Source organism: Rattus rattus, chromosome 3 (assembly GCF_011064425.1).
Source record: "Rattus rattus isolate New Zealand chromosome 3, Rrattus_CSIRO_v1, whole genome shotgun sequence".
NCBI classification, from domain to species: domain Eukaryota; kingdom Metazoa; phylum Chordata; class Mammalia; order Rodentia; family Muridae; genus Rattus; species Rattus rattus.
In genome coordinates this window covers 218,174,409-218,201,940 of record NC_046156.1, presented here as the reverse complement: position 1 = coordinate 218,201,940, position 27,532 = coordinate 218,174,409, and the positions used below count along the sequence as shown (strand labels likewise).

Sequence of the window (27,532 nt, the reverse complement as noted above, 5' to 3'; positions counted from 1 at the left end):
CAAATCCATTTACTGTGTGTCCTACCACTGTCTCAATCACTGCAGTTTCATTTCTTCCTCCATCCAGCTAAACAGACAAGGACAATGGCATTCATATGCATGCTATGACTAACTCCTGTAGTCTCTTCTGTTTACCCTTCTCTGCATCTGTGAACATTATTAGCCATCTTCTTACCAGGCCTCCCTAATATAATTTCCTCCTGGATCTTTGCCTTCTCTCTAATTTTCTTTTTTCTTTGCAGTTTTGTTTTGCTACTTATTTTTCTCATGTCACGCTTTAAATACTAGTCCAAAGATCTGTCTTTGGCTATCTTTTCATCTCACACTCTTTCAGTGGGCAAATTCATCCACTCTTGTGTGATGACTTCCACATGGATATCTTCAAATCAGACTTTGTTTGTATATACTGGACCAGGAAACTCAAATTCCTACTGTGTCTCCCTTTAGTTATATTTCAAATGTCCGTGGACCTCTGTGACTAAACTTAAGTGAAATTTCTGTTTCCATTACACTCACACCTCTCTCCTATCATCACCCTCATGCCACCTTAAAGCCCTTGTCATTAAAGGCTGACTATTACTCTTTCTATTGAATTAGGGATTATTATCCTTGTCTCCTAGTTTAGGCTCTTCTCATTGATCTAGTACTGTATCATTACAGTTATCCTTAATCCCCTACCAATTTACATCCCTTATTCCTATGGAACTCTGTTATAAGATGTGAAACTCCAATATTCCATGAGCTCCATCCAGTGTTTGACTGTGGGTCTCGGGGATATTTGTGGAAGAGTTTGGAGAAAGATTGAGAGATCTGGAAGGGAGAGGAACTCCACAGGAAGACCAATATAGTCAACTATCCTGAATTTTTGGGGGCTCCCCAGGGACCAAAACCACCAATCAACAAACAAGCACAGACTGGAACTATGTCCCCTACAAATATGTAGAAGATGTGCAGGTCAGTCTTCGTAGAGTTCCTCCAACAACTAGAACAAGGGCTGCCCTGTTGCCTGCCTGTGGGTCCATTGTCTTAACTGAACTGCTTTGTCTGGCCCAAGTGGGAGAGGATGCACCTGGTCCTGCAGTGACTTGTGCCAGGGTGGGGTGATACCCACAGGTTTTCTGCCCCTTCTCAGAGGAAAGGGGGAAGGAGTGAGGGAAGAGCTTTATATGGAGGGACCAGTAGGAGTGTGGGGGGGGTAAATTCTTTAGGGATCTCTCATTGCTGGTATGAAAGAGAGACCCCTTGGAAAAGTACACTCTGGTTCTGAGCTAGCCTCTGTCTTTTCATTCCCTCTGTGGATTGCATTGAACGAGTATATGTAACTGACTTGGACAATTATTTGGGGAATTTTTCTCTGATCTGAAATTTTGTGAAGCTAAAGCAAAATAGGTTTAAGGAGATGATGATATAGTGAATGTCAAAAAAAAATCTCCAAATAGATTTATTCGAAGATAACCCATTTCTGCAAGACTATGAGGGGAGAGAAAAGTCAAATATAGGAAATATGACAATACGAAATGCAAGATAGTGGTGTGAGGCAATAGAAATGGCTTTTTTTCACAACAAAGTTGTGTTCTATTTTAACCAGGTTCTACCTTACGCGCCGGCTTGTCCACTGATATTGCCATTTCAGTGGACTTACTTGTTTAGGTGATCATTTAGAGGAGCAAATATTACAAATATTAGCACTCACTGAGGGTAGGTTGATTAAAACTGTATGAAAAACAAGAATATTAGTTGTAAGAGACATAGATTGTACTCCTTGTACTTTATGTGGACATTTATCTTTGACAAATTTCTTAATGTGAATTTCTAAAATTAAATAATAATGACATAACTATACCTTCCTCTATGTAGGGATTTTTCTACAATGGTTCATTACGATATTAATTGTTGGTTTGTGTGTGTGTGTGTGTGTGTGTGTGTGTGTGTGTGTGTGTGTTTCTGTTGTTTTGGTGGATGAATTTTCCTCAATAAAATGACACAATATTATATAAAAATAAATTGGCTTGTGAAAACTGATTTAATTTCCAAAATTATTTCAGTGTTCTTCATAGTTGATGTTTCCTGCATATTCTAAAATAATTACTTTTGTTTCCTCAGGACTTTTCAGGATGGTAGGGACGAGTCAGCTTCATATGCCTTCACTCCATTGTTTAATCAGCCATTACACTGGATTTCATGCATATCACAGTTCCATCCTTCTCTCCTCAGGTAGGAGCTTCCAAATTCCACACTCTAATTCTGTGATTCTTTTACAAATTTTACAGATTTGCTTCATGGGTGTGATGGAGTCTCACAAAAAGAATTTGACAATAACTGAGGAAGTGGATAATTCCACAATTTTTAAGCACCCAAATTGAAGCCACAGTACTCGTAATCATTTTTCTAATCATAATTTAAGTTATGTAATAGAAAAGGTAGATTTTGAGAACTTCCTTCTATTGAAGCTAATTACCTAGCTATTTAAAAATTTATTCTTGATCTACGACTGGGGATTTAACAGTTTGGCAGCTAATTATGTGGTATAGACAGCAAAACTATATTGTTAATTTAGCTTAACTCAGAATCAGTTAGAATCAGTTAGAAGTTGAGAGGAGTAACTTTTGTAATTATGAATAAGATCTTTCATTTTTATTATTTAATTAACAACACTTAAAAGTCAGAAAAAGCATTCACAATGTAAAATGTACTTCCAAAAAATCTGATGACATTTTGTGGCATTATATAGCATGGCAGTTTGATTCTTTGAAGAATATATCATTGGACAAATGCCTTCCCTTTGTATCTGAGAATAAAAAATCATGAATAGCTAAAGGAGATTATATTGATCTCACGGCAGTCTTGATGTATGTTTGAAATACACTATGAACTGTTGCACATTGGTTAGGGGTGGGGTCCTGTGTCTACCTGCCTCCCTCAGTGCTAGGACCTATTTGGCTTGACCTGTGCAGGTACTATGCATCCTGTCACCATCTCCCTGAGTTCACATTTCATATTCACACATTTTTCTCTTTGGAGCCACCCATCCCCCATTGGGTGAGACTCCATAATATTTTTACTCTCAGCTCTGCTTAGTTCAGCTCAACTAGGGAAGTTATCACAGAAATGACTTTACCTTTCAAATAGTTAATTTTCATATTTAGTGTCTTTTTTTCTATACTCAAGTATAAATGAAACAAGAAGTTTCTTTCTTCCTGCTTCTGTTAATAAACAATCTATCACTCCAACTGAATGATTTGCTTCTGAGTTCCCTTGTTCATCCCCAGTATAATACGGTGTCTGGTGCCAGCTTTCTGGGACCATGTTAATAGCCTATTCTGAAACCTTAAAAATGTCTTTGGAAATCCACTTCTAGAAATTCATTTTTAGGAATAAAGTGGAGATGATAGCAAAGTTTTATGTATAAAATATTTATTAAAGTATTGTTTATAAGAGAAAATGGAAAATTAATGCTCTATACTACTATTAGAAAAAATCACTTACAGGATAGCTATAATAATAGGCTAGTAAAGAATCAATAAAACGATTGATTTTTAAAGATCTATGACAATTATAAATCATGATGATTTGTAGTTAATTGGGTTATTCAAGCCAGCTCCATTTGAAGCAATATGCGTAGTGCTTCACACCTCTCACCTCTTGGCCTCTGTGAACCCTTATTGGGTAGAAAGCACTTCGCAAAGGGAAAGATGTTGTCTGATGCAGGTAGCAATTTCTGAAGAAAAAGAAGATGGCGATGAGGTCCACAAGCCAGTCAATCCTATTCCACTTGAGTTAGTCTTGGCAAAAACACCTTCACCTTTCCATCAGAGTGGATGTTAGTGTGTACATCTGCAGAATTCCTCCTAGCTGTCTTCCTGTTATTTACCGCTAAAGTGTCCTTTGGTTTCTCCACTCTGCTTTGCTCCTCACACACTGGTTTACAGTGTTTGTATCCAAGGGGGATTTGAGGTAATTGATAGGTGCCTTAAAATCTGGATAAGGCAAGTCTTGTTTTCTAGTAAGCAATGGTTACTAGGAGGCTGGATACCATGGAGAAGCACTGGGCTATACAAATTCCATCATACATAGAGCATTGAAGAAAAAAATACAAATAAAACAAAATCCCATCAGATACCAGAGGGTTAAGGCCAAGGAGGCATTTTAGTTTTTATCTCTGGTGGGATTTTACACATGATTTTGTTTTTAATCTGTCCTCAAGATTTCTTATGAGTACAATTTTACTTCATTAAGATAAAAAATTATGAAAGCAAGAAGCATGCCTGCTTTCTCTGATTGTTCTTTGTTCTAATGGGTGGATTTACAACCTCTGTCAAAATTATCATACGTCCATATTTATGGCTGAGTGTTAGCCCTTTGTCCAGCATTTTATGTCCAGCTGTCCACATTCTTGAGTTATCTACTGTGATAGTGGATTGTCCTTCCTCCCCCTTGCTTAGATAACCATACACAAGCATTGTTCATAAATCCTAAAAGACAGAACTGTTTGAGTTCTTTATTTTGCCTATTCTAAGTCTTTATTTTGCATGGCCAGTAAACATTGTCTCAAAAATCCTCTCAAAGCCAGGCTTCTTCTGCAAATCATTGTAATGAACTTTGTTCATTTTACTATTATTAAACATGTGTAGAACAGGTTTCATTGTGTGCCCTTCTTCCCCAGAACCCTAAGGTAGTTTGTTTTGTACCCCTTGTACCCTGTTTGCCAAACACCCATCATTTTTCTCTCCTCTAGTTACCTCACTGTCCTTATGCATGATTAAGGCTTGGCAATTGTTAACTTGTCTTTGTTGATCATTCTCTACTTTAGACCTTTTTTCTGTGCTTTCTTCTTGTGGAACACCTTTGGTCTGAATTTCCATGAAGAGTATGATATAGTCACCCTTTCCCTGCTTCCCACTGGATGCCTGCTATTCTGACAACTGTCTTCTGCTGGGGCCATATGATGTGCTGAGAAAGATTTGATGCTTGTGCCTAACAGCTCAACATGTTAGAATAGTGATATAATCTAGGCATCAAAAATTGATTTCAAAAGAAATCATTATTGGTTTACATTTACAGGCATGGCAATGGGGGAGGGGGTCTTAGACCAGCAATATGCGGCCTGAAAAGTTGCTCTTTTTCAATCCACTTTCCTTACTAAGCCAACAATCTCTTCTCTTTTACTCCAAATACTTCTTGAAAACACTGTACTGCATCAAAAATGTTTTGGAAAATACGAGTTAGATGATAACAAAAGAAAACAAGTTAGTTTTATCTCATAAGAGAGTTTATTTAAAGAATTGAGAAAACGTAGGAAAGAAGTCACTGAAATAGCTAATTTGATGAAACTTCATAGTAATTAAATTTTCTTTTATTTATTTGCTTGTTTTTTTATTATTGGAAGGGAATGGACAGGTCACAGATTCCTTTTGGAAGTCAGACAATTTGTAGAGTTCATTGTCTCCCTCCTCCTTTCCATGGGCTCCGGAGATTAAACATGCAATCAGTCTTGGCGGCAAGCGCCGTTCCTTGCTGAGCCATTTTGCCAGTCCAGCATCTTAATGAATATGGCATTTATTCATGTTGTACTTTTCAGGAAAGATTTGAGTTAGCTTTCAAAAATATTAAATATACTTAATTAAATGTAGGGTAGAAGTTAGAAAAGAGAAAAAAAAACAAAACAAGAAAACCCAAACAATCAAAATGCTGAAAGAAAATAAACTGGTCTATAAGGTTCCTGTAAGGGAAAGAAAGCAGGCAAAGAGCAAAAGTTTCCTTTTTCTGTGCCATTTTTTATGTAAACCGTTTTGAGAAGATATGGCCTCAATTTAGGATGGGGCTTCCCACCTTAAATAATGCAGTGAAGAGTAATTCATTACAGGTGTGCGAGATGCTCGGGTTTTACTTGATTCCAGATGTGGTCAAGTTGACAACCAAGATTAGCCATCATAGTAATTTGTACTGTTTTCTTCTAATGCTCTTTTATGTTTCCTAAACTTGAATCTTCATTAAACTATTTGAAAACCTCCAAGTAATTTTCAAGTCTTCCTTTGCTAAGTAGGTCACAAGTGCACTCTGAACATGAGCTGCACAGTCATCGTGAATAAACAGAGCACTGATTTCTCCTGCTCATTGTATTCTCTGAGGACACCACATTCTGACACCAGGCTGGTCACTACTCAGCTGCAGAGCTTGTGTTCTGCTGTGCTCGTACTTAAGAAAATACTGTTCGTGTTTATATAGTTCATCTCCCAGCCTAAATATATTAAAGAATTCCTGGCCTAACTATGTGATGCTGGTTAAATATTTATCTAATTCAAGATATAGTCATTTCTTTGATAAACATATTTCACAAACTTTCTCCATGTTAGCTATGTTTCTATGCAATACAAGTAATGGAAGAGGTGGTTAAGGAAAATTGGACCAAAAATTTCTCTCCTCAACACAAGAACTCAGCAAACTAAATCATGATACTGACTTGACTACCATGGTCAAAGTACTATCGCCAACTCCCCCCATCTTAGGACATCCCACCAATTTCCTCCTTCCTTTCTTGTCACAGCTTTTATGTCTCTTTTTGTATCATGTCTGCAGACCTGCCCCTGAGATATTGAATATCTTCATATAACTTTTTGTTTTGTTTAACCTTGTGAAACAGGGTTTCTCTGTGTATGGTTGTATGTCCTGGAACTCACTCTGTAGCCTTGAACTCAATAGTTCTGCCTGCCTCTGTCTCCTGAGTGCTGGGATTAAAGGTATATACCCCCAATGCCCTGATATCATGTAGTTCTTTTTTGTTAGTTTTGTTCCATAAAATGTTTCTTCTTGCAATTCTTTTTTTTAATTGGATATTTTATTTATTTACATTTCAAATGTTATCCCCTTTCATGGTTTCCCTCCAGACACTCCCATTCCATCCTCCCTCCCTCTGCTTCTGTGAGGGTGCTCCCCCACCCACCCACTCCCACCTCCCTACCATTTCCCTATACTGGGGCATCAAACCTTCCCAGGACCAAGGGCTTCTCCTTGCATTGCTGTCTGCCAAAGCCATCCTCTGCTACATATGTGGCTGTAGCCATGGGTCCCTCCATGTGTACTCTTTGGCGGTTTAGACCCTGATGCATGGTATTGCTACAAAGAAAGGCAGGTATCAATGGAATAGAATTGAAGACCCAGAAATGAACCCATACACCCATGGTCACTTAATTTTTGACAAAGAAGCTAAAACCATCCAGTGGAAAAAAAGACAGCATTTTCAACAAATGGTGCTGATTCAACTGGAGGTCAGTGTGTAGAAGAATGCAAATCATTTAACTTTTTACAAGTGATGCTACGGGTTCTGCAGTCCACTGTACTTCTTTTATACTGCAGTCTATTAAAATCAGTTATAGTATCTCTGAAGTCTATAGACATATAGATGTAAATGTACATGAATATTTTCTTGATACATGCTTGGAGATTACAGACACTGTCCTTTCCAAACCGATTCTCTTCTATCCACCTTGTCTTAGCTAATGTCTTAGCTTAACTTCACTCAGCTGTGTAGGCCAGACCTTTAGGAGGGCATTTAGAGCCTCTTTTCCTGCTACTTTTCCACCCTATTGCTAAGTCTCCGTGATTTTAAACTTTTAATCTACCATCCATTAAACCACTTTCACCTGAGTTCAAACCAACATAACCTCTTTCATCATTACTGCAATGACTGAATTCACATCCTAGCTTTGCTTTTTCTAGATAGTGCTGAGCCTGTCAAGCACTCTACCACTGAACTACAAGTGTAAGTTTTCTATAATTTGTGTGTTGACTTTCATTTCCATTATTTTCTAAACTATAGCCCGAATTTTTCAAACCCAAACCAATTTTTCTAACTCAAACTTTATTTTTTATACCTATGACTTAAAGTCTTCCAATGAGTATCATACATTATACATGTATCATACTATGTACATACCATATCATGTACATACACACCCAGACAGATACACAAACTTAGCATGGTCTGTGAAAGTTACATGTACCATACCATGTACATACCATATCATGTACATATACACATAGACAGATACATACACACAGATACACCCACTTAGCATTGTCACATATATATGTGTTTTCTATCCCTCTTCTCCAAACTCTCTGAGAACCATCACAATGTGATACCTTTTCCACCTGACTTTCCACATCTTCATCTTTATTTAATGAAGAAGTGCCCATTTCCCTTCATTTCCTTGGCCCTGCTGACTTTTGTAGGGAAAGCCTTTCAACTCCAAAGATTAGTTTCGTTTTATTACTGTATATCTTAACTTGCCTTTCCTCTGTTCAGCTTCTATAACTATAATTTTCTCTTTATTTATGTAATCATTTAAAATATAAATGAATCCTTTTCCAAATCCCACAATTGCTTATTCTTCTGTCTCCCTGGTCTAGAAGTCACCTAGCATATAGTAGTTGAATGAATAAATGAACAATTTAATGCAAAGTACAATATGAAATATTTCTGAGATTCGATATGCACAGTAGATCTCAGATATGGAAAGTGTGATTTTGATTATCTGGTTACTTCTAATATCCTCAGGGGAGAACTTCCAAAGAGGTGGATGAAAATTGCCTTCTAGGAAAAGGATGGGGGAAATTGTCTACATATATTTCAATATAAAATATTTTGAGAGTCTCCTAGCTATTGCTGGCAAACTTTTACATAGCATTGAGGAAAAGCACTGAGAGGGTGTGTACTCAGATGCCAAGTGCAAGTACAGAGCCATCTAGGAAAGAGCACTGAGAGCTTTTACATAACTGATCTGGAGGATGGGTGGACAGTAGCTGTAGCTTTGAAAAGATTTTCAATGCTAAAGGCAGTATGTAATGAATATGTGGATGGATAGATGGATAGATGGATGGATAAGTGGATGGATAGATAGATGGGCGGAGATATATATATATATATATATATAATCTTAAGGTTTATATTTCTTCTTCGATTATGACTTTAAAAAATTATGTGAATGATAGAGAAATTAAGATTCCACTATGACCATACAGACAACTATAGGCTTTCACAAAAGAAGGCAATGTGTCTTCTATACTTATTTTGTTTTTGGATCTTAGAAAATAAATTAACCTACATGAGCTTCTGTTTCATTTTATGTTTTGATGAGGAAGTTGAGAAGTAAATATTATGTAATCTTATTGAGCTACTTAAACATTCCACAGAAGACTATTGTTTATTTTCTCTATCCATAAATATCTTCTTCCCTTCCCTTCCAGGTTATTCTCAAGGGAGGGTTATGAGAATTCAGTGAGCTTACTTTCCTCCAAGCCACTCACCACATTAAATATCCACTTGGCAGCCATTCATAACAACTGGTTAGTAAAGAAGTATCTATTTCAGGAAGTGGCAAAGTTTATCAATTATCTAAACCTGTTAAAAGGATCTACTATAAGGCTGATAACATGGAAAGAAAATAGAACTGGTTTCTCACTGGATGTCCACACTTCTCAGAAATGTGATGTCAAAAGCAAAACAAACAAACAAACAAAAAGAACCAAACCAAAACAAGCGAACAAAAAACCTGTCTGGAACTTTCAGTAATAGGGTTTTATTTGATATCAGGGACTAGTAGTAGTCATTGTCTCCAGAGAGATAACTTGACTCCTGAAAGGGTGTGACCAATGACTTTTATGTTCTTTTATGTGAGGGTTCTCTACTGTCTTACTGACTCATGGCTATATTAGGACTTCAGAGAGACCCCTAAACTCATGACTGAAATGTTACATTATTTACAAAATTAAAATCAATTAACCTTAAAAATACTTGTTTACTTTTTCTTGCCTTTATCTCTTAGTTCATGCTAGATGGACCAAAAGGGAAGAAATGCATGTACCCTGAATTTCCGTAACATTTAAACAATATTAGCCATAATGCTAAGAAATTAAATCCCCTAGAGAAGAGAGTTAGGGAATATAATTGGTAGAGTTTTTCCTAGCATGTGCAAGACCCCAGTTTAATTCCCAGTACCAATATACACCCGTGAGGAGGCACACACATAATATTTGTTTTTAAAGAATGTAAATCTATGTTAGTAGACAAAGCTAGCCTGACTGTCAAGACAAGTCTACATATGTCTATGCAGATGAGTGTCACATGTAGGATGATGTCACAGGTGAGGCAGGTACAGGATAGAAGGAGGCCTGCCATTGGAGGAGAAGGAAGGATGGGCGGGAGAGAAGTTTGAAGGAAGAGGAGACTAGGAGAGAGAGGAAGAGAGGGCGAAAGAGAGGGGCTGAGAAGCCATGGCAGGACAAGATGGCAGGTGATGTTAAGATTCTGCTCTGTGTATTTACAGGTTGTTATTAATGTTCTCAAGGGATGGATGGTACCAGGCTTTGTATGTTCAAGTGGACAATTATATCTTACCAATTAGATCTAAGATTATTGTGTTGTGTGTTCTTTTATGTGAGGGTTTGAGTGTAAGAAAGTGTGCGGCTGGGATGTGTTTCCTCCAAGATATCTGGGCACCGCCGTGCGGACCTAGCGGGGTAAAAGACCAACAATACATTTTTATTTTTATATTTTTACAACAACAGTCACCCAAATTAGAAATTATCTTCTTGGAGAAAGATGACAAGGTGACTTTAAAAGTTTCCCTCACTAATTTTCTTGGAAAGATTCTGGAAGATGAGTTGTAGGAAAGGAAGAGTCGTAAGCTGGGACTTCCATACTCCTGCTCCACCCCCCACTAGGATTGTGACCCTCAGCTTGTCTTGAGTTATGTTTTTCACTTTGTTCTCTGACTAATGTACCTTATGCTTTCTGGTATAAATTTCTCCCAGCGATACATGCCAGAAACCATCTGGTTGAAATCATTTCCTATATCTTAAGTAACATGGCTCCAATTTGGGACATAACCCTAAGACCAAACTCAGTCTGGGGTTAAAAATTTGGTATCTTTAATCAGGAAGATTGAATGGATCCAAACATCTTCTATGCCAGAAAATGCAACTTATCTACAAAATATCCATGAAGATTAACGAGGAACAACAACATGAAGTAAAAGAATGAGCATTGGTTTGAAATCTGGGGAACCTGGATTTTAAGCAGCCACATCTATTAACTAAATGTTTTTGGAGTATTTGCTCAATATTCTTAACACAGGAATTAAGATACACACTAAGTATTTTCATTCCCATCCCAATTAGAATATTCTTGAGAAAGAGATCCTATTACAAAGATACAAATGGAAGTCATTTATTTTCTGAATAGATGAAACACTGGGACAGAAGCAGATAGTGAAGCAAAGAAAGACTTGGGCCGTCTTTCAAGGCAGCTATTGAAAGAATGGGTGAACTTAAGCCTGGCAGATCTTTGGGTTTTCTTTGTTTTTTGTTTGTTTGTTTGTTTGTTTGTTTGTTTGTTTTTTGTATGTCAATACATTTTATTTTTAATTATTTTTTTGTTTAGAAATTTAAACATAATTACATAATCTTTCTTTTATCCCTTTCTCTTTACAGTAACTTCCCCTGCATGTTCCCACCCATTTGACTCTTTTTTAATTTGTTATTGTCTCCTGCATGTGTACATGGGCGTCTGTGTATGTGTGTGTGCGTTTGTGAATGTGTATCTAAACATATAAATACAACATACTCAGTCTATTTAGTGTTACTTATATGTTTTAGGGATGACCACTTAGTATTGGCTAAAATAAGGGAGCCCTTCCCTGGGAAAAACTATTTCCTTTTAGCCCTCATTATTCCTTAATTGCCAGTAGTTTTCTGTCTGTGGGTAGGACCTGTGAGACTTGGAGTAGAAACAATGCAAAATACCTATTTTGTTTTCAGTTCCTGTTGTTAAACCAAAAGAATAAGGTTTCTGAAACAGAATGCATAAACAACTCCCAGCATCAGTCCTTAGTTGAGAATTTTTTTGGAGAAAAAAAAATCTCATGTATCCAAAAATGACCCTGAACTTGCTATATAGCAAAAGGCAAGCATGATTTCTGATCCTCAAGTGTGGAGATCACAGGTGTCATCTCTACCCTGTGTGTGTACTGAGATCACAGTGTCATCCCCACACCTGTGTGTGTGCTGAGATTACAGGTGTCATCCCCACACCTGTGTGTGTGCCGAGATTACAGGTGTCATCCCCACACCTGTGTGTGCCGAGATCACAGTGTCATCCCCACACCTGTGTGTGTGCCGAGATCACAGTGTCATCCCCACACCTGTGTGTGTGCCGAGATTACAGGTGTCATCCCCACACCTGTGTGTGCCGAGATCACAGTGTCATCCCCACACCTGTGTGTGTGCCGAGATTACAGGTGTCATCCCCACACCTGTGTGTGTGCTGAGATCACAGTGTCATCCTCACACCTGTGTGTGCCGAGATCACAGTGTCATCTTCACATTTTGTGTGTGCTGAGATTACAGTGTCATTCACACGTTGTGTGTTGAGATTGCACCTGATTCATGTGGTGCTGGGAATTAAATTTGGAGTTGTGGATGCTAGGCAAGTGCTCTACCAACTGGATTGTCTTTTCTAGCTCCTCTCTGGGAACATTAATTCTCAGGCATTATAGTCTTGCCCCCAAAGGGATAGCATTCTATCCCTTTGATCTACCTAGCACAATCCAAGAGTTATAGAAAAGGAACTGTAGAGTCACTGACTTCCTAAATGGTTTGTCTCTATATCATTGAGATCTCTTCCCCATGTTAAGTTCTCTGAATCCTGTCATGTTTCTTTACAATGAAAACTGATCGAAACTTCTAAAAAATGAAAAAAGGAAAGGAAGGAAGGAAAGGAAGGAAAGAAGGAAGAGAAAAATGAGCAAGGCACTCTCCTTTCAGCCTACATTTGGGAGACAGATGTTGACACTAACAAGGTTCCAGGACAGAGCAAGTTCTGGGCCAGCCAATGCTCTACAGAAAATCTGGGTCTCAATCTCTCCTCCCCCTCTCCACCCCCAACAAACATGTTTAAATACAGACTAGCACTTAACCAACTGGTTTAGTTCCTGCTGTGGCTGTTTTTCTTTTTCCAATTTGCAAGTGATTGTCATGATTATCGTGATCACGTTCTTTTACTACCTCTGCTGCCTTCCTGTTGTCACTGTTCTTCATGCCTTCTGATCTATGTTGCTTTCCCAGTGAAGTCACTAAGACCTTCTTCCTCAAAGGGTGATCTGACAGGGCCATAAGGGAATGAAGAAAAGACAGAAACACAGACACCTGTACAGAAAAGCTTGGATCTGTTGGGTTATAACCTCTGATACACTTGGTAGACTTGGTGTGTTTATTTTATATATCTGGAGTGAAGAGATGAGTTTATTGTATACAGCTAAACAAGGAGTGGGCTTAGGGAATCAGTACCAAGCAGTCTGAGGCCTCAGTCATCTTGAAGGAGGAAGCCGTGGTTGATAGTTTCTGCATACACTGTCAGTCTTTGCACTAAGACTGAGTAAAGCTTTGGCAGTTCCCATTGGTCTGGGTAATTTGATCATGTACGCATATCAGCAATATTCACATGGAAATTCATCTGCCTCTCACACATTTACTCAGAGCTTCCTCTGATCATACACCATGTCATCAAAAATTAGGCTGTTTTTCTCACAAAACCTATAGGATTGAGGCCATAGGATTGTAAAGAAGATAATTTCCCAGTAGATCACAATTAACTTCTGAAGAAGAGACTCACTTTTTCACCCCTGGTGCCTAGGCCCCTGTAGTTTGTTGGGGTCAACACCATAAAAGAGAGTACCCTAACAGTGCTAGATGTATACACGATCAGTGTATTTCATAGTTCATTCCACCAGCTACTAATAACTTCTCCAAGATGCATATTTGGTAGGATATATTAACTTATGGTCACAAAACCTGAGCAGTAAACCAGCTCATATTATAGCTTGAGGATGATGAAGAAGTTTCTCTTGTCTTGGACTTTAAGATGGAGAACTAGGGAAAGTGTGCACTAGGAGTAGGCGAGTTCACTGATTCAGACAATCCATGAGTACATATAAAAATTGTAGAAATTATAAATGACTTTGTAGTCATAGAGCTAAAGTAGAGATATAATTTTTAATTATTAGGCTATAAGACTTTGTAATTTCCATAAACCAATAAAGATTGAACCTTATTATTTCAGGATTTGAGGAATTTGAGGGCCAATCCATGGCCCAGAAACACATCGTTTATTGAAGTGTAATTTTAGTGCAATTCAACCATGAATTTATTGTTTTCCAGGACAAAATGTATAAATTTTGATGGATTTGTAAATTTTTGTTCTCTTCTGTATGTCATAGTAGAATTTGACACATACGCATTGATACACACACACACACACAAACACACACACACACACACATGAATTTTCCCTTTCTGTCATTTTTTTCATACCAATCTCACTTTCGCAGCTCTACCAGCTCAGAGAAAGAGTGAACATATGCTTCTCCATATGCCCCACACAGACTCTTCAGTGCATTCATTACTCAGAGCTTGGGGACTGAGGAATGTTTGTACTATTTTATTTTTCTTCATAGTGATTCATTCTACTGTACATTTCAAAATCTGTGATAAGTTGAAAGATCCAAGAATTGAGGTGTATCTCCATGAATAGGTTTCCATCTGTTAAAAGAAGGATTTTATTATTAACCAGGGATTCTGATGAAGGAAAGTGAAGTGACATTCAACTATTTTGTTTTATGAACAAGGGACTCAGTTTAAAACATTAGTTATCTTTAATCAATTTCATACACTGCCAGGAAACTCCCATGTTTTAAACTCATCAACAGATACACAATCCCACCTTGAAATCTCTGCCTCCCCTATAGTCTTTCTCCTGTCATCTTCCAGCTGTCAGCAGAGACCCTGACTGTATTCTAGCAAAACAGGTCTTCAGCAGTGACATTAACACGAATGTAATACATATATAAGAAAGGGTGGCAAACCAAACACCTACAACCAACTGCCTCCTAGGTGCATTTTGTCAACTGGGCCCAGCATCTTAGAACCCAGTAACCAAGGTGCAGGAAAAAAGGAACAATGGCCTTTGTGTTTTTGGAACCACACTGAAGCTCTTCTAAGAGTTAGCACATTAACTGAAGATTCCTGAGATGCTCACAGCCATGACCTTTACTGCTTTAGTCTGAGAATTCAGTTGTTTGTCTCTTCTGTTCCACCAGCTGCTCATGATAGGAATTTCCCTACCTCGCATTAGCCAAATGCCCAACAATTTGCTATTGCTTCTAGTCATCAAAGTTTCATAAGGAAATCTTGAATTGGATCAAAGTTAAATACAGACTGGAGAATTTTGTGCATCATGAAGTTGTGAAATGTTTGCAATGCCATGCCAAGGAGATGCTTTAAATTTTCTTTATTTACATCTTTGACCCTTCTTTCTTTTTCCTCTGTCTCTTGCAATATCTTAAAAACACTCCAGTCTAGATGGAGAGATAAACTTCCACTTGAAGAAATAAGTGTTGACCTGTGCAGGCTTGTCATAATTTTTAATACAGAGGCTACTCCGAAGAGAAACATTTAGTGAAGAGTATTCAGAGAAAGTGGAATTTTTATTAAATTTGTTAAAGGGTAATGTCTTAGGGTTACTGTTCTCAACCACAACTAAAAGCAAGTTGGGAATGAAAGAGTCATTTGGCTCATGCTTCCACACCATAGCTTATCATCCAAGGAAGTCAGAACAGGAACTCAAACAGGGCAGGAACCTGGAGGTAGGAGCTGATAGAAAGGCCATCTCTCTTGTTATGACCTTTAGATGATTCATGCTGTGGGATTTTAAAGGGAAAATTTCAACCATGTTATTGGTAATTCCCACTTTCTGATGAAGTACTGATACCCTTATTAATGAAAGCAGTTCTCTGAGGAAGTTGATTTTCTGCTCAAACTGATAACAGATTATAAAGCAGAAGCCTGTTTATCTTGGAACTATTTCTCATTGATGACATTACTTAATTAGGTCAGTGGGTGAGTGGTAGCATTAATTCTGATAATTGCATGTTGATGTAAGGATTTTCTAGTTAAATAGATTGTGGCTGATCCTTCACAGAAGTTTTGAATTCCTTTAGTTTTACCAGCAAATTCAATATGAAAGCAAAATTCCAAGTATTGAAAAACTCACTAGAACATCTTCCTCCATAAAGGAAAAGAAGCTAATAGTATATAGCAGACAGTCGTTATGTATCTAGGGAGCAAACAAATAAAGACACTCAAAATAAATGCATATGTAGTCACACACACAAACATACATTCTCCCTCCCCCCCCTCTCTCTCTCACAAACACACACACACACACACACACACACACATACACACACACACACACTCACACATTCACGTATACAGAGAGGAAGAGAGAGAGAGAGAGAGACAGAGAGAGAGAGAGACAGAGAGAGAGAGAGACAGAGATGTGTAAAATATAGGCAGAGTTATTTTGTATCAGTTTTAAATTTGGCAGGTTACCAATAGTTAATTTGCTAGTTGAGATTAAATGTAATTCCTTCCCTGAGCAAACCCTAAAGTAAACAAGCATGAAAGAATTTTCAAAGTAATCTGGGAGAAATTAATATTTAAAGGAGTTAACATTACATTTTGACTTTAAGGCTATTAATTTCATAGATAAACTTCATTATTCTGTCTTATCTTGCATTCTGAAAGGCCTCCATCAGCGAGAGGACTGACAGCCCAGGGTCAATTGAAACTGCTCTTATCCCAGCCATGCTGTAAGTGGAACCTGCTTCTGGAGACCTTACTACATGGTGATGGCCTCATAGCGAGAATCCTGTTGAAAAGTGCAAGTGAGTATGTGCAGTTTCAAAAATGTCTTAAACAAACAGCAAAACAAAACCAAGCACATCAACCACAAACAAACATCCATTGCCAGAGTTGAATGGAACTTTTGTTCTACTTACTTACCTGAAGGGTAGAAACCAAACACGTATGCTGACAGCCATAGATAGTCACAGCAGAAGAACTGCTCTGTGGCCTAATTGATCTTTTTATGTCAGGAATTCTGAGTAAAAGAATATTTTCGTATTATATTGTTCATTCACAATTGCCAGTCTATCTATATTCAGTCTTTGAAATGCCTAAGAAAATTGGAAGAAGGCAGTCATATTTCCAAAGTACAAAGCTGAATTAGATAATAAATTAGTAGAAATTATATTAGACCAGCATTTGTAATTTTAGTCTACCTTGGAGAGTGCTTCAACACAGCACAACAGCAGCTGTGGCGTTTAGTCATTTCTACTTTGGACAGAGACATCAACCTTAAGAAAATTATGATTGAAAATTGAGGAGTAAAAAACCATGTATATCTTAACTAAAATGTCTTCCTTGCCAATACTGCTTTAAAAAAAGAACCAGGAGTACTGTGTGAGTAGAGTACCATGTCCTATCCCTTACCTACAGAGTTCTCAGCATTCCACATGTATGGATTCCTCTTGTGTACCACAGGTGAGAGTAGTCAAGTTTCTTAAATCAAACTCATTCTGGTCTAGCTCCTAACCATATTCAGGCCCAGATCCAAAGCCTTCAGCCATTCAAACTAGGCTAGTTGTCTGGCCTTTTGATTTATCCCCACCCAAGTATTCCCTTACACATACCACAAACCCATCTTACCTTTTCCAGTCACAACGACTGGAATATGTGTGCTCGATCTACACATATGCTTCCTTTTCCAGAACCCCCAAGCTACTCTGCTTTTATCAGTCTGCAAGAGCTTGTTGCTATTTCAGATGCTTGAGCACTCTTCATCCTGGCTTCTTGTTCCTCTGAAAGTCAGTGTTCACCATTCTGGCTTCTTTGTTTTTCCTTACCATTCCTTATATGTGAACAACACTCATCCTTGTCTGGTAAGTTTTAGGTTTTCTCACTGACTCCAGGATCTCACTCTGATCTTTCCTTAGCAACCTGTTCCTTCTCCTGTGTTCATAAACCCAGATAACATACACTGATATAATTTAGATAAGTAAGTTTTCTTATAAATCGAGGCTCTTAAGAGGTGACAGTAAACCAAAAGTACTGTCGTGCTGGTCTTCATTTTGAATAGACTTCATACAATTTGTAAAATTTCTACAACAGCTTCCCAAAGGATTTTATTCCTGTTCAAATGATTACTTTATATTGGCCCTTAAGGGCAGTAGGCAATGGTATTGTTCTTGTTCATGGCCATCAGCTTCTAAGTAGGTAACTTTCTGTAGAGTTCAGAATGTTGCTCAACCTGCGACATACCCCGTTTTCATCCTTTTGATCAGTAGTCAAAGCCCTGTCATTTCAATTCCTGGTTTTACCAGCTGCTGTTTATGAGGACAGGACCCATTTATAGTTACCTTTAAGCCTACAGATAGATTCCTAGGGTATTAGTCACATTTCTCTAGAGAAACAAAACTTAATAGAAAGAAAATCTCTCTCTCTCCATATGTGTGTGTGTAGATATATATATATATATATATATATATATATATATATATTTAATTTATTAGACTGTCTTACAAACTGTGGTCCAGATAGTCCAACAATGGCAGCTGATGAATTAAGGTCCAGTATTACAATAGTTATTCAATCCACAAGGCTGGATATGCCAGATTTCTAAAGAAGTAAACCCTAAGCCAGTGAAAAAATGGACTTGCTAGCTAGCAAGCAGAGAATAAAAAGGAAAAGACAGAGTCAGATTCCTTCTTCCATGTTCTTTCTATAGGCTACCAACAGAAGATGCAGTCCAGATTAAAGATCTCACCTCAAAGATCTGGATTAGACATGGGCCTTCCCACTTCAGATGATTTAATTAAGAAAGAGATTCCTCACAGGCACTTAGGTTTTGGTAGATTTCAGATGGAGTCAAGTTGACATCCAAGGACATCCATCACTCATGGCAAGCACCCAAGAGAAGGTTCTAAGAGAAGTCTCCCACACCCTCCTCTTGCCTACCATATTATTCATTTTCCAAAAGCCACCAAGGGAAGGTGCATCTTAGGAGAACACTGCTTTGTCCCTAGAACTCTCTAAAAAAGCACTTGGGTAAACCCACTACTTTAGTTTCTCTGTTTTAAAAAAAGAAATTAGAAAACAGCAGTTAGTAAGAAAAAATGGATTTATTTTCAGCTTGGCCAAATGAGAATGGAGAGTCTAATTTCACTCACTCCATGCCTGTTGCCATGTTCTAATTTATAGGAAACCTGAGGCAAAGGCTATAGCAGCTGCATATTTGCCCACCAGACAGTGAACCAGTACTCTGGCTGCTTTCAGGTTGCAAGCAGGCTGTGTGGCACAAAGGCAGGCTCCATTAATGTCTGGCTCAAGGAAAATGGAACTTCCATTTTTTGGAAAGTAAAAGCTATAATTCTTTTGTCTCTAAGTGTATCCCATGGACACTGTTAGAAATAAGTTTGCATATATTCGGCCTCTAGGAATTGGTAGATAGGGGCACTGGAGCTGCAGGTCCCCTGCTCCACAGACACCACCGGAACCTGAAGGGACCAGATAAACAGTTCTCTGCACCCAAATCCCGAGGGAGGGAGAGCTAAACCTTCAGAGAGGCAGACACACCTGGGAAACCAGAAGAGACTGCACTCTGCACACATCTCTGACTCCAGAAGAAAACACTGAACGCCATCAGGGACCCTGGTGCACGTGGGCTCCCAGAAAATGTGGCGCAGGTCCTCCTGGTTGCTGACCTCGTGGAGAGCTCATAAGCAACACCCCACGAGCAAACTTGAGCCACGAGACCACAGGTAAGACCAACTTTTCTGCTCCAAGCAACCTGCCTGGTGAACTCAGGACACAAGCTCACAGGAACAGCTGAAGACCTGTAGACAGGAAAAACTACACGCCCGAAAGCAGAATACTCTGTTCCCATAACTGGCTGAAAGAAAACAGGAAAACAGGTCTACAGCACTCCTGACACACAGGCTTATAGGACAGTCTAGCCACTGTCAGAAATAGCAGAACAAAGTACCACTAGAGATAATCTGATGGCGAGAGGCAAGCACAGGAACCCAAGCAACAGAAACCAAGACTACATGGCATCATCGGAGCCCAATTCTCCCACCAAAGCAAACACTGACTGTCCAAACACACCAGAAAAGCAATATCTAGATTTAAAATAATATTTGATCATGATGCTGGAGGACTTCAAGAAAGACATGAAGAACTACCTTAGAGAAATGCAGGAAAACATAAATAAACAAGTAGAAGCCTATAGAGAGGAATCACAAAAATCCCTGAAAGAATTCCAGGAAAACACAATCAAACAGTTGAAAGAATTAAAAATGGAAATAGAAGCAATGAAGAAAGAACACAGGGAAACAACCCTGGATATAGAAAACCAAAGGAAGAGACAAGGAGCTGTAGATACAAGCATCATCAGCAGAATACAAGAGATAGAAGAGAGAATCTCAGGAGCAGAAGACTCCATAGAAATCATTGACTCAACTGTCAAAGATAATGCAAAACGGAAAAAGCTACTGGTCCAAAACATACAGGAAATCCAGGACTCAATGAGAAGATCAAACCTAAGGATAATAGGTATACAAGAGAGTGAAGACTCCCAGCTCAAAGGACCAGTAAATATCTTCAACAAAATCATAGATGAAAACTTCCCTAACCTAAAGAAAGAAATGCCCATAAGCATACAAGAAGCCTACATATAGATTGGACCAGAAAAGAAACTCCTCCTATCACATAATAGTCAAAACACCAAATGCACAAAATAAAGAAAGAATATTAAAAGCAGTAAGGGAAAATGTCAAGTAACAACATATAAAGGCAGACCTACCAGAATCACACCAGACTTCTCGCCAGAGACTATGAAAGCCAGAAGATCCTAGACAGATGTCATACAGACCCTAAGAGAACACAAATGCCAGCCCAGGTTACTGTATCCTGCAAAACTCTCAATTACCATAGATGGAGAAACCAAGATATTCCATGACAAAACCAAATTTACACAATATCTTTCTACAAATCCAGCGCTACAAAGTACGAAGGCTTCACTCCTTCTTTAAAAGGGGAACAAGAATACCCTTGGCAGGGAATGGGGAGGCAAAGATTAAAACAGAGGCAGAAGGAACACCCATTCAGAGCCTGCCCCACATGTGGCCCATACATATACAGCCACCCAATTAGACAAGATGGATGAAGCAAAGAAGTGCAGACCGACAGGAGCCGGATGTAGATCTCTCCTGAGAGACACAGCCAGAATACAGCAAATACAGAGGCGAATGCCAGCAGCAAACCACTGAACTGAGAATGGGACCCCCATTGAAGGAATCAGAGAAAGGACTGGAAGAGCTTGAAGGGGCTCAAGACCCCATCTGAACAACAATGCCAAGCAACCAGAGGTTCCAGGGACTAAGCCCCTACCCAAAGACTATACATGGACTGACCCTGGACTCTGACCTCATAGGTAGCAATGAACATCCTAGTAAGAGCACCAGTGGAAGGGGTAGCCCTTGGTCCTGCTACGACTGAACCCCCAGTGAACATGATTGTTGGGGGGAGGGCAGTAATGTGGGGAGGATGGGGAGGGGAACACCCATATAGAAGGGGATGGGGAGGGGTTAGGGGGATGTTGGTCTGGAAACCGGGAAAGGGAATAACATTCGAAATGTAAATAAGAAATACTCAAGTTAATAAAGAAAAAAAGGAAAAAAAAAGAAATAAGTATGTGGTTGTAAAGGCAAAGATGATCACTCTAACTGAAGTGTCGGTAAAAGGTAAAACTTTACTCAGTGTGCTCAGAAAAGTAAAACTGAGACAAGAAGTGCTCTTGGATTTTATTCTAAATCAGTTGTTGATCGCCTTTTTCCCATTGACTGGTCCCCAACCTCAGAGTCTTATTCAACTGATGCGTTGAATTCGGGAACCTGTAATGAGGGCAGAAGGGATGTTTATCACCATCACATTCCTGGGCATCAGTGCGGGGTATGGCAAAGATTTTCCTCACAGGGTGGGATCAAAACATTTGTATAAAAGTATTACTAGGCAGAGGTTTTATAGTATAGTATTGGACAAGAAAGACCCCCATTCCACATTTCTTATAGCAGAGTTATAATAGAAACCTTTTGTGCATCTGTTGGAAATGAGCTTTACTGACTCACTGCTGTATGCCACTTACATTTTACAGAAAAGGTGATATTCTGACAGTCTGGAGAGTAGGACCTTGCCTTCAGAGCATCTCCTCTCCAAGCCTGCACCAGGACCACAGCTACAACACCAGGGATAGTCAGTGCTCAGCAGAGTTCCTAAGGCCACTCCTGTACTGATGCAGGGGTGCAGACCTTATTCCTCTCCCGAGACCTATGTCTGATTTTGTCCTTGTCACTTGAGCACATCAGTCTTACAGAGTTCTCTGGAAGCCACGTTTTTAGCTCTGGTTGCAGCAGCTCTATACTTTTAAGAGGAAATCAAAGCTCAAATAACGAACCTTTTGCATGCATATAATATGTATGTATATAATAGTATCCATAATATGTGTCATGTGATTTCCAGGCACTTTACATTTATTATATAGTTTTATTCTTGGACCCTTATGAAGTATATGCTTCTTGTGGCTTGGATCTGCAATGTTCCATAAAGGCTCACTTGCTAAGGCATTGTCCACAGGGCAGTTTTCAGAGGAGGGATGTTTACATCAGGAGAACTCCACCTTCACTAAAGGAATACACTGATGGGTTCCTAACATGATATTTTCCAGTTCCATCCATTTGCTTATGAATTTCATCAAGTCATTATTTTTGATAGCTGAGTAGTACTCCATTGTGTAGATGTACCACATTTTCTGTATCCGTTCCTCTGCTGAAGGGCATCTGGGTTCTTTCCAGCTTCTGGCTATTATAAATAAGGCTGCTATGAACATAGTGGAGCATGTGTCTTTGTTATATGTTGGGACATCTTTTGGGTATATGCCCAGGAGTGGTATAGCTGGGTCCTCAGGTAGTACAATGTCTAATATTTTGAAGAACGTACAGACTGATATCCAGAGTGGTTATACCAGCTTGCAATCCCACAAACACTGGCGGGATTCCTCTTTCTTCCCATCCTTGCCAGCATGTGTTGTCACCTGAGTTTTTGATCTTAGCCATTCTGATTGGTGTGAGGTGGAATCTCAGGGTTGTTTTGATTTGCATTTCCCTGATGACTAACGATGTTGAATATTTCTTTAGGTATTTCTCAGCCATTCGATATTAGTTAGCTGAGAATTCTTTGTTTAGCTCTGAACCACATTTTTAATAGGGTTATTTGGCTCTCTGGAGTCTAACTTCTTGAGTTCTTTGTATATTTTGGATATGAGCTATCTGTACGATGTTGGTTAGTAAAGATCTTTTCCCAATCTGTTGGTTGCCATTTTGTCCTAATAACAATGTCCTTTGCCTTACAGGAGCTTTGCAGTTTTATGAGGTCCCATTTTTCGATTTTTGATTTAGAGCATTAAACCATTGGTGTTTTGTTCAGGAAATTTTCTGTAGTGCCCATGTGTTTGAGGCTCTTCCCCACTTTTTTTTTCTCAATTAGTTTGAGTGTATCTAGTTTTATGTGAAGGTCCTTGATCTACTAGATCTTAAGCTTTGTACAGGGTGATAAGAATGGATCAATTTGCATTCTTCTAGATGCCAACTTCAGTTGAACCAGCACCATTTGTTGAAAATGCTACTTTTTTCCTACTGGATAGTTTTAGCTCCTTTGTCAAAGTTCATGTGACCATAGGTGTGTGAGCTCATTTTTGGGTCTTTAATTCTATTTCATTGATCTACCTGCCTGTCTCTGTACCAATACCATAGAGTTTTTTTTTCTCACTATTGCTCTGTAATATAGCTTATCTCAGGGATGGTGATTCCCCCAGAAGTTCTTTTATTGTTGAGGATAGTTTTGGCTATGCTGAGTTTTTTCATTATTCTAAATGAATTTGCAAATTGCACATTCTAACTCTATGAAGAATTGAGTTGGAATTTTGATGGGGATTGGATTGAATCTGTAGATTGCTTTTGGCAAAATGGCCATTTTTATTATATTAATCCTACCAATCCATGAGCATGGGAGGTCTTTCCATCTTCTGAGATCTTCATAAATTTCTTTCTTCAGAGACTTGAAGTTCTTTCACTTGCTTGGTTAGAGTAACACCAAGCATTTTATGTTGTTTGTGACTAATGTGAAGGGTATCATTGCCCTAATTTTTTTTCTCAGCCTGTTTATCCTTTGAGTTTTGAAGGCTAATGATTTTGTTGAGTTAATTTTATATCCAGCCACTTTGCTGAAGTTGATTATCAGGCTTAGTAGTTCTCTGGTGGAATTTTGGGGGTTGCTTATCATATCATCTGCAAAAGTGATATGTTGACTTCTTCCTTTCCAATTTGTATCCCTTTGACTTACTTTTGCTGACTGCTCTGGCTAAAACTTCAAGTACTATACTGAATAAGTTTGGAAAGAGTAGGCAGTATTTCTAGTCCCTGATTTCAGTGTGATTGCTTCAAGTTTCTATCCATTTAGTTTAATGTTGGCTACTGGTTTGCTGTATATTGCTTTTAGTATGTTTAGTTATGGTCTTGAATTCCTGATCTTTCCAAGACTTGTATTATGAAGGGGTGTCAAATTGTGTCAAATGCTTTCTCAGCATCTAATGAGATGATCATGTGGTTTTTTTCATTGAGTTTGTTTATATAGTGGATTACATTGATGGATTTCCATATACTGAGCCATCTCTGCTTCCCTGGGATGAAGCCTATCTGATCACGATGGATGATCATTTTGATGTGTTCTTGGATTTGATTTGGTTATTTTTGCGTCCATATGTATAAGTGAAATTGGTCTCACGTTCTCTTTCTCTGTTGGGTCTTTGTGTGGTTTAGGTATAAGTGTAATTGTGGCTTCGTAGAAGGGATTGGGTAGTGCTCCTTCTGTTTCTATTTTGTGGAATAGTTTGGATAGTATTGGTATGAGGTCTTCTATATGAAGGTCTGATAGAATTCTGCGCTAAACCTATCTGGTCCTGGACTTTATTGGTTGGGAGACTTTTAATGACTGCTTTTATTTCTTTAGGAGTTATGGGACTGTTTAGATGGTTTATCTGTTCCTGATTTAAATCTAGTACATGGTATCTGTCTAGAAAATTTTTCATTTCATCCAGATTTTTCAGTTTTGTTGAATATAAGCATTTGTAGTAGGATCTGATGATTTTTTTTAAATTTCCTCAGATTATATTGTTATCTTTCCCTTTTCCTTTTTGATTTTGTTAATTTGGACACACTCTCTGTACCCTCTGGTTAGTCTGGCTAAGGGTTTATCTATCTTGTTAATTTTTTTTTCCAAATAACCAGTTCCTAGTTTTGCTGATTCTTTGTATTGACTTGGTGATTTCAGCCCTGAGTTTATTTCCTGCCGTCTACTCTTCTTGGGTGTATTTGCTTCTTCTTTTTTTTTTCCTAGACCTTTTAGATGTGCTGTCAAGCTGCTAATGTATGCTCTCTCCAGTTTCTTTTGGAGTGTCTTGTGTCTCATAAGTTTGGTTATGTTGTGCCTTCAGTTTCATTAAATTCTAAGACATCTCATTGAGTAGAGTGTTGTTCAGCTTCCATGCATGTGTGGGCTTTCTGCCATTTTTGTGGTTATTGAAGAGCAGCCTTAGTCCATGTAGATCTGGTAGGGTGCATGGAATTGTTTCAATCATCCTGTGTCTGTTGAGGCCTGTTTTGTGACTGATTATATGGTCAATTTTGGAGAATCTACCATGAGGGGCTGAGAAGAAGGTATATTCTTTTGTTTTAGGATGGAATGATCTATACATATCTGTTAAATCCATTTGGTTCATAACTTCTGTTAGTTTCCATATGTCTCTGTTTAGTTTCCATTTCCATGATCTGTCCATCGACAAGAGTGGGGTGTTGAAATCTCCCACTATTATTGTGTGAGGTGTAATGTGTGTTTTGAGCTTTAGTAAGGTTTCTTTTACGTATGTAGGTGCCCTTGTATTTGGGGCATAGATATTTAGGATTGAGAGTTCATCTTGGTGGATTTTTCCTTTGTTGAATATGAAGTGTTCTTCCTTATCTTTTTTGATAACTTTTGGTTGAAAGTCAATTTTATTTGATATTAGGATGGCTACTCCACCTTGTTTCTTGGGACCATTTGCTTGGAAAGTTGTTTTCAGCCTTTTACTCTGTCTGTCTTTGTCACTATGGTGTGCTTCCTGTATGCAGCAAAATGCTGCGTGCTCATTATATATCCAGTCTGTTAGTCTACGTATTTTTATTGGGAAACTGTGTCTATTGTTGTTAACAGATATTAAGGAATAGTGTTTGTTTTTTCCTGTTATTTTTGTTTTTAGAGATGAAATTATGTTTGTGTGACTCTCTTCTTTTGGGTTAATTACAAGGAGATTACTTTCTTGCTTTTTCTAGGGTGTAGTCTCCCTCCTTGTGTTGAAATTTTCCATCTATTAGTCTTTTTAGGGATGGACTTGTAGAAAGATACTGTGTAAATTTGGTTTTGTCATGAAATATCTTGGTTTCTCAATCTATGTTAATTGAGAGCTTTGGTGGATACAGTAGCCTGGGCTGGCATTTGTGTTCTCTTTGTGTCTGCATGACATCTTCCCAGAATCTTCTGGCTTTTATAGTCTCAGGTGAGCAGTCTGGTGTAATTCCGATAGGTCTGCCCTTATATGTTACTTGAGATTTTTCCTTACTGCTTTAATACTTTTTCTTTGTTTTGTACATTTTGTGTTTTCACTATATAGGACAGGAGGAATTTCTTTTCTGGTCCAATCTGTTAAGGGTTCTATAGTCTTCTTGTATGTTTATGGGAATCTCTTTCTTTAGGTTAGGGAAGTATTCTTCTATAATTTTGTCGAAGATATTTACTGGCCCTTTAAGTTGGGAGTTTTCCCTCTCTTTTATACCTATTATTCTTAAGTTTGGTCCTCTCATTGTGTCCTGGATTTCCGGGATGTTTTGGGTTAGGAGCTTTTTGCATTTTACATTATCTTTGATGGTTGTGTCAATGTTTTCAATGGTATCTTCTGCCCCTGAGATTCTCTCTTCTATCTCTTGTATTCTGTTGGTGATGCTTGCATCTATGACTCCTGATTCCAGGTTTTCTATCGCCAGTATTGTCTCCCTTTGTGATTTCTTTATTGTATCTATTTTCATTTTTAAATCCTGGATGGTTTTGTTCAATTCCTTCACCTGTTTGGTTGTGTTTTCCTGTAAGGGAGTTTTCTGTTTCCTCTTTAAAGGCTTCTACTTGTTTACCTGTGTTGTCCCATATTTCTTTAAGGGAGTTATTTAAAGTCCTCTATCATCAACATGTGATGTGATTTTAAATCCAAATCTTGCTTTTCAGGTGTGTTTGGATATCCAGTATTTGCTTTGGTAGAAGAACTGGGCTCTGATGATGCCAAATAGTCTTGGTTTCTGTTGCTTAGGTTCCTGTGCTTGCTTCTTGCCATCAGGTTGTCTCTGGTGTTAGTTTGTCTTGATGACTCTGACAGTGTCTTGACTGTTCTATAAGTCTGTGTGTCAGCACTCCTGTGTACCTGTTTTCTTTCAGCCAGATC

General features: G+C 38.4%; 1 protein-coding gene across 1 annotated transcript in view; it reads left to right on the top strand.

The window, feature by feature from the left end:
• Positions 1-27,532, top strand: part of Kiaa0825 (KIAA0825 ortholog) — a 383,014-nt gene that overhangs the window by 54,577 nt on the left and 300,905 nt on the right. Inside the window, exons 9-10 of the mRNA XM_032899100.1 lie at positions 2,104-2,214; positions 16,642-16,781. Of these exons, the coding sequence (XP_032754991.1) occupies positions 2,104-2,214; positions 16,642-16,781 (251 nt within the window). The remainder of the gene's footprint in view (positions 1-2,103; positions 2,215-16,641; positions 16,782-27,532) is intronic.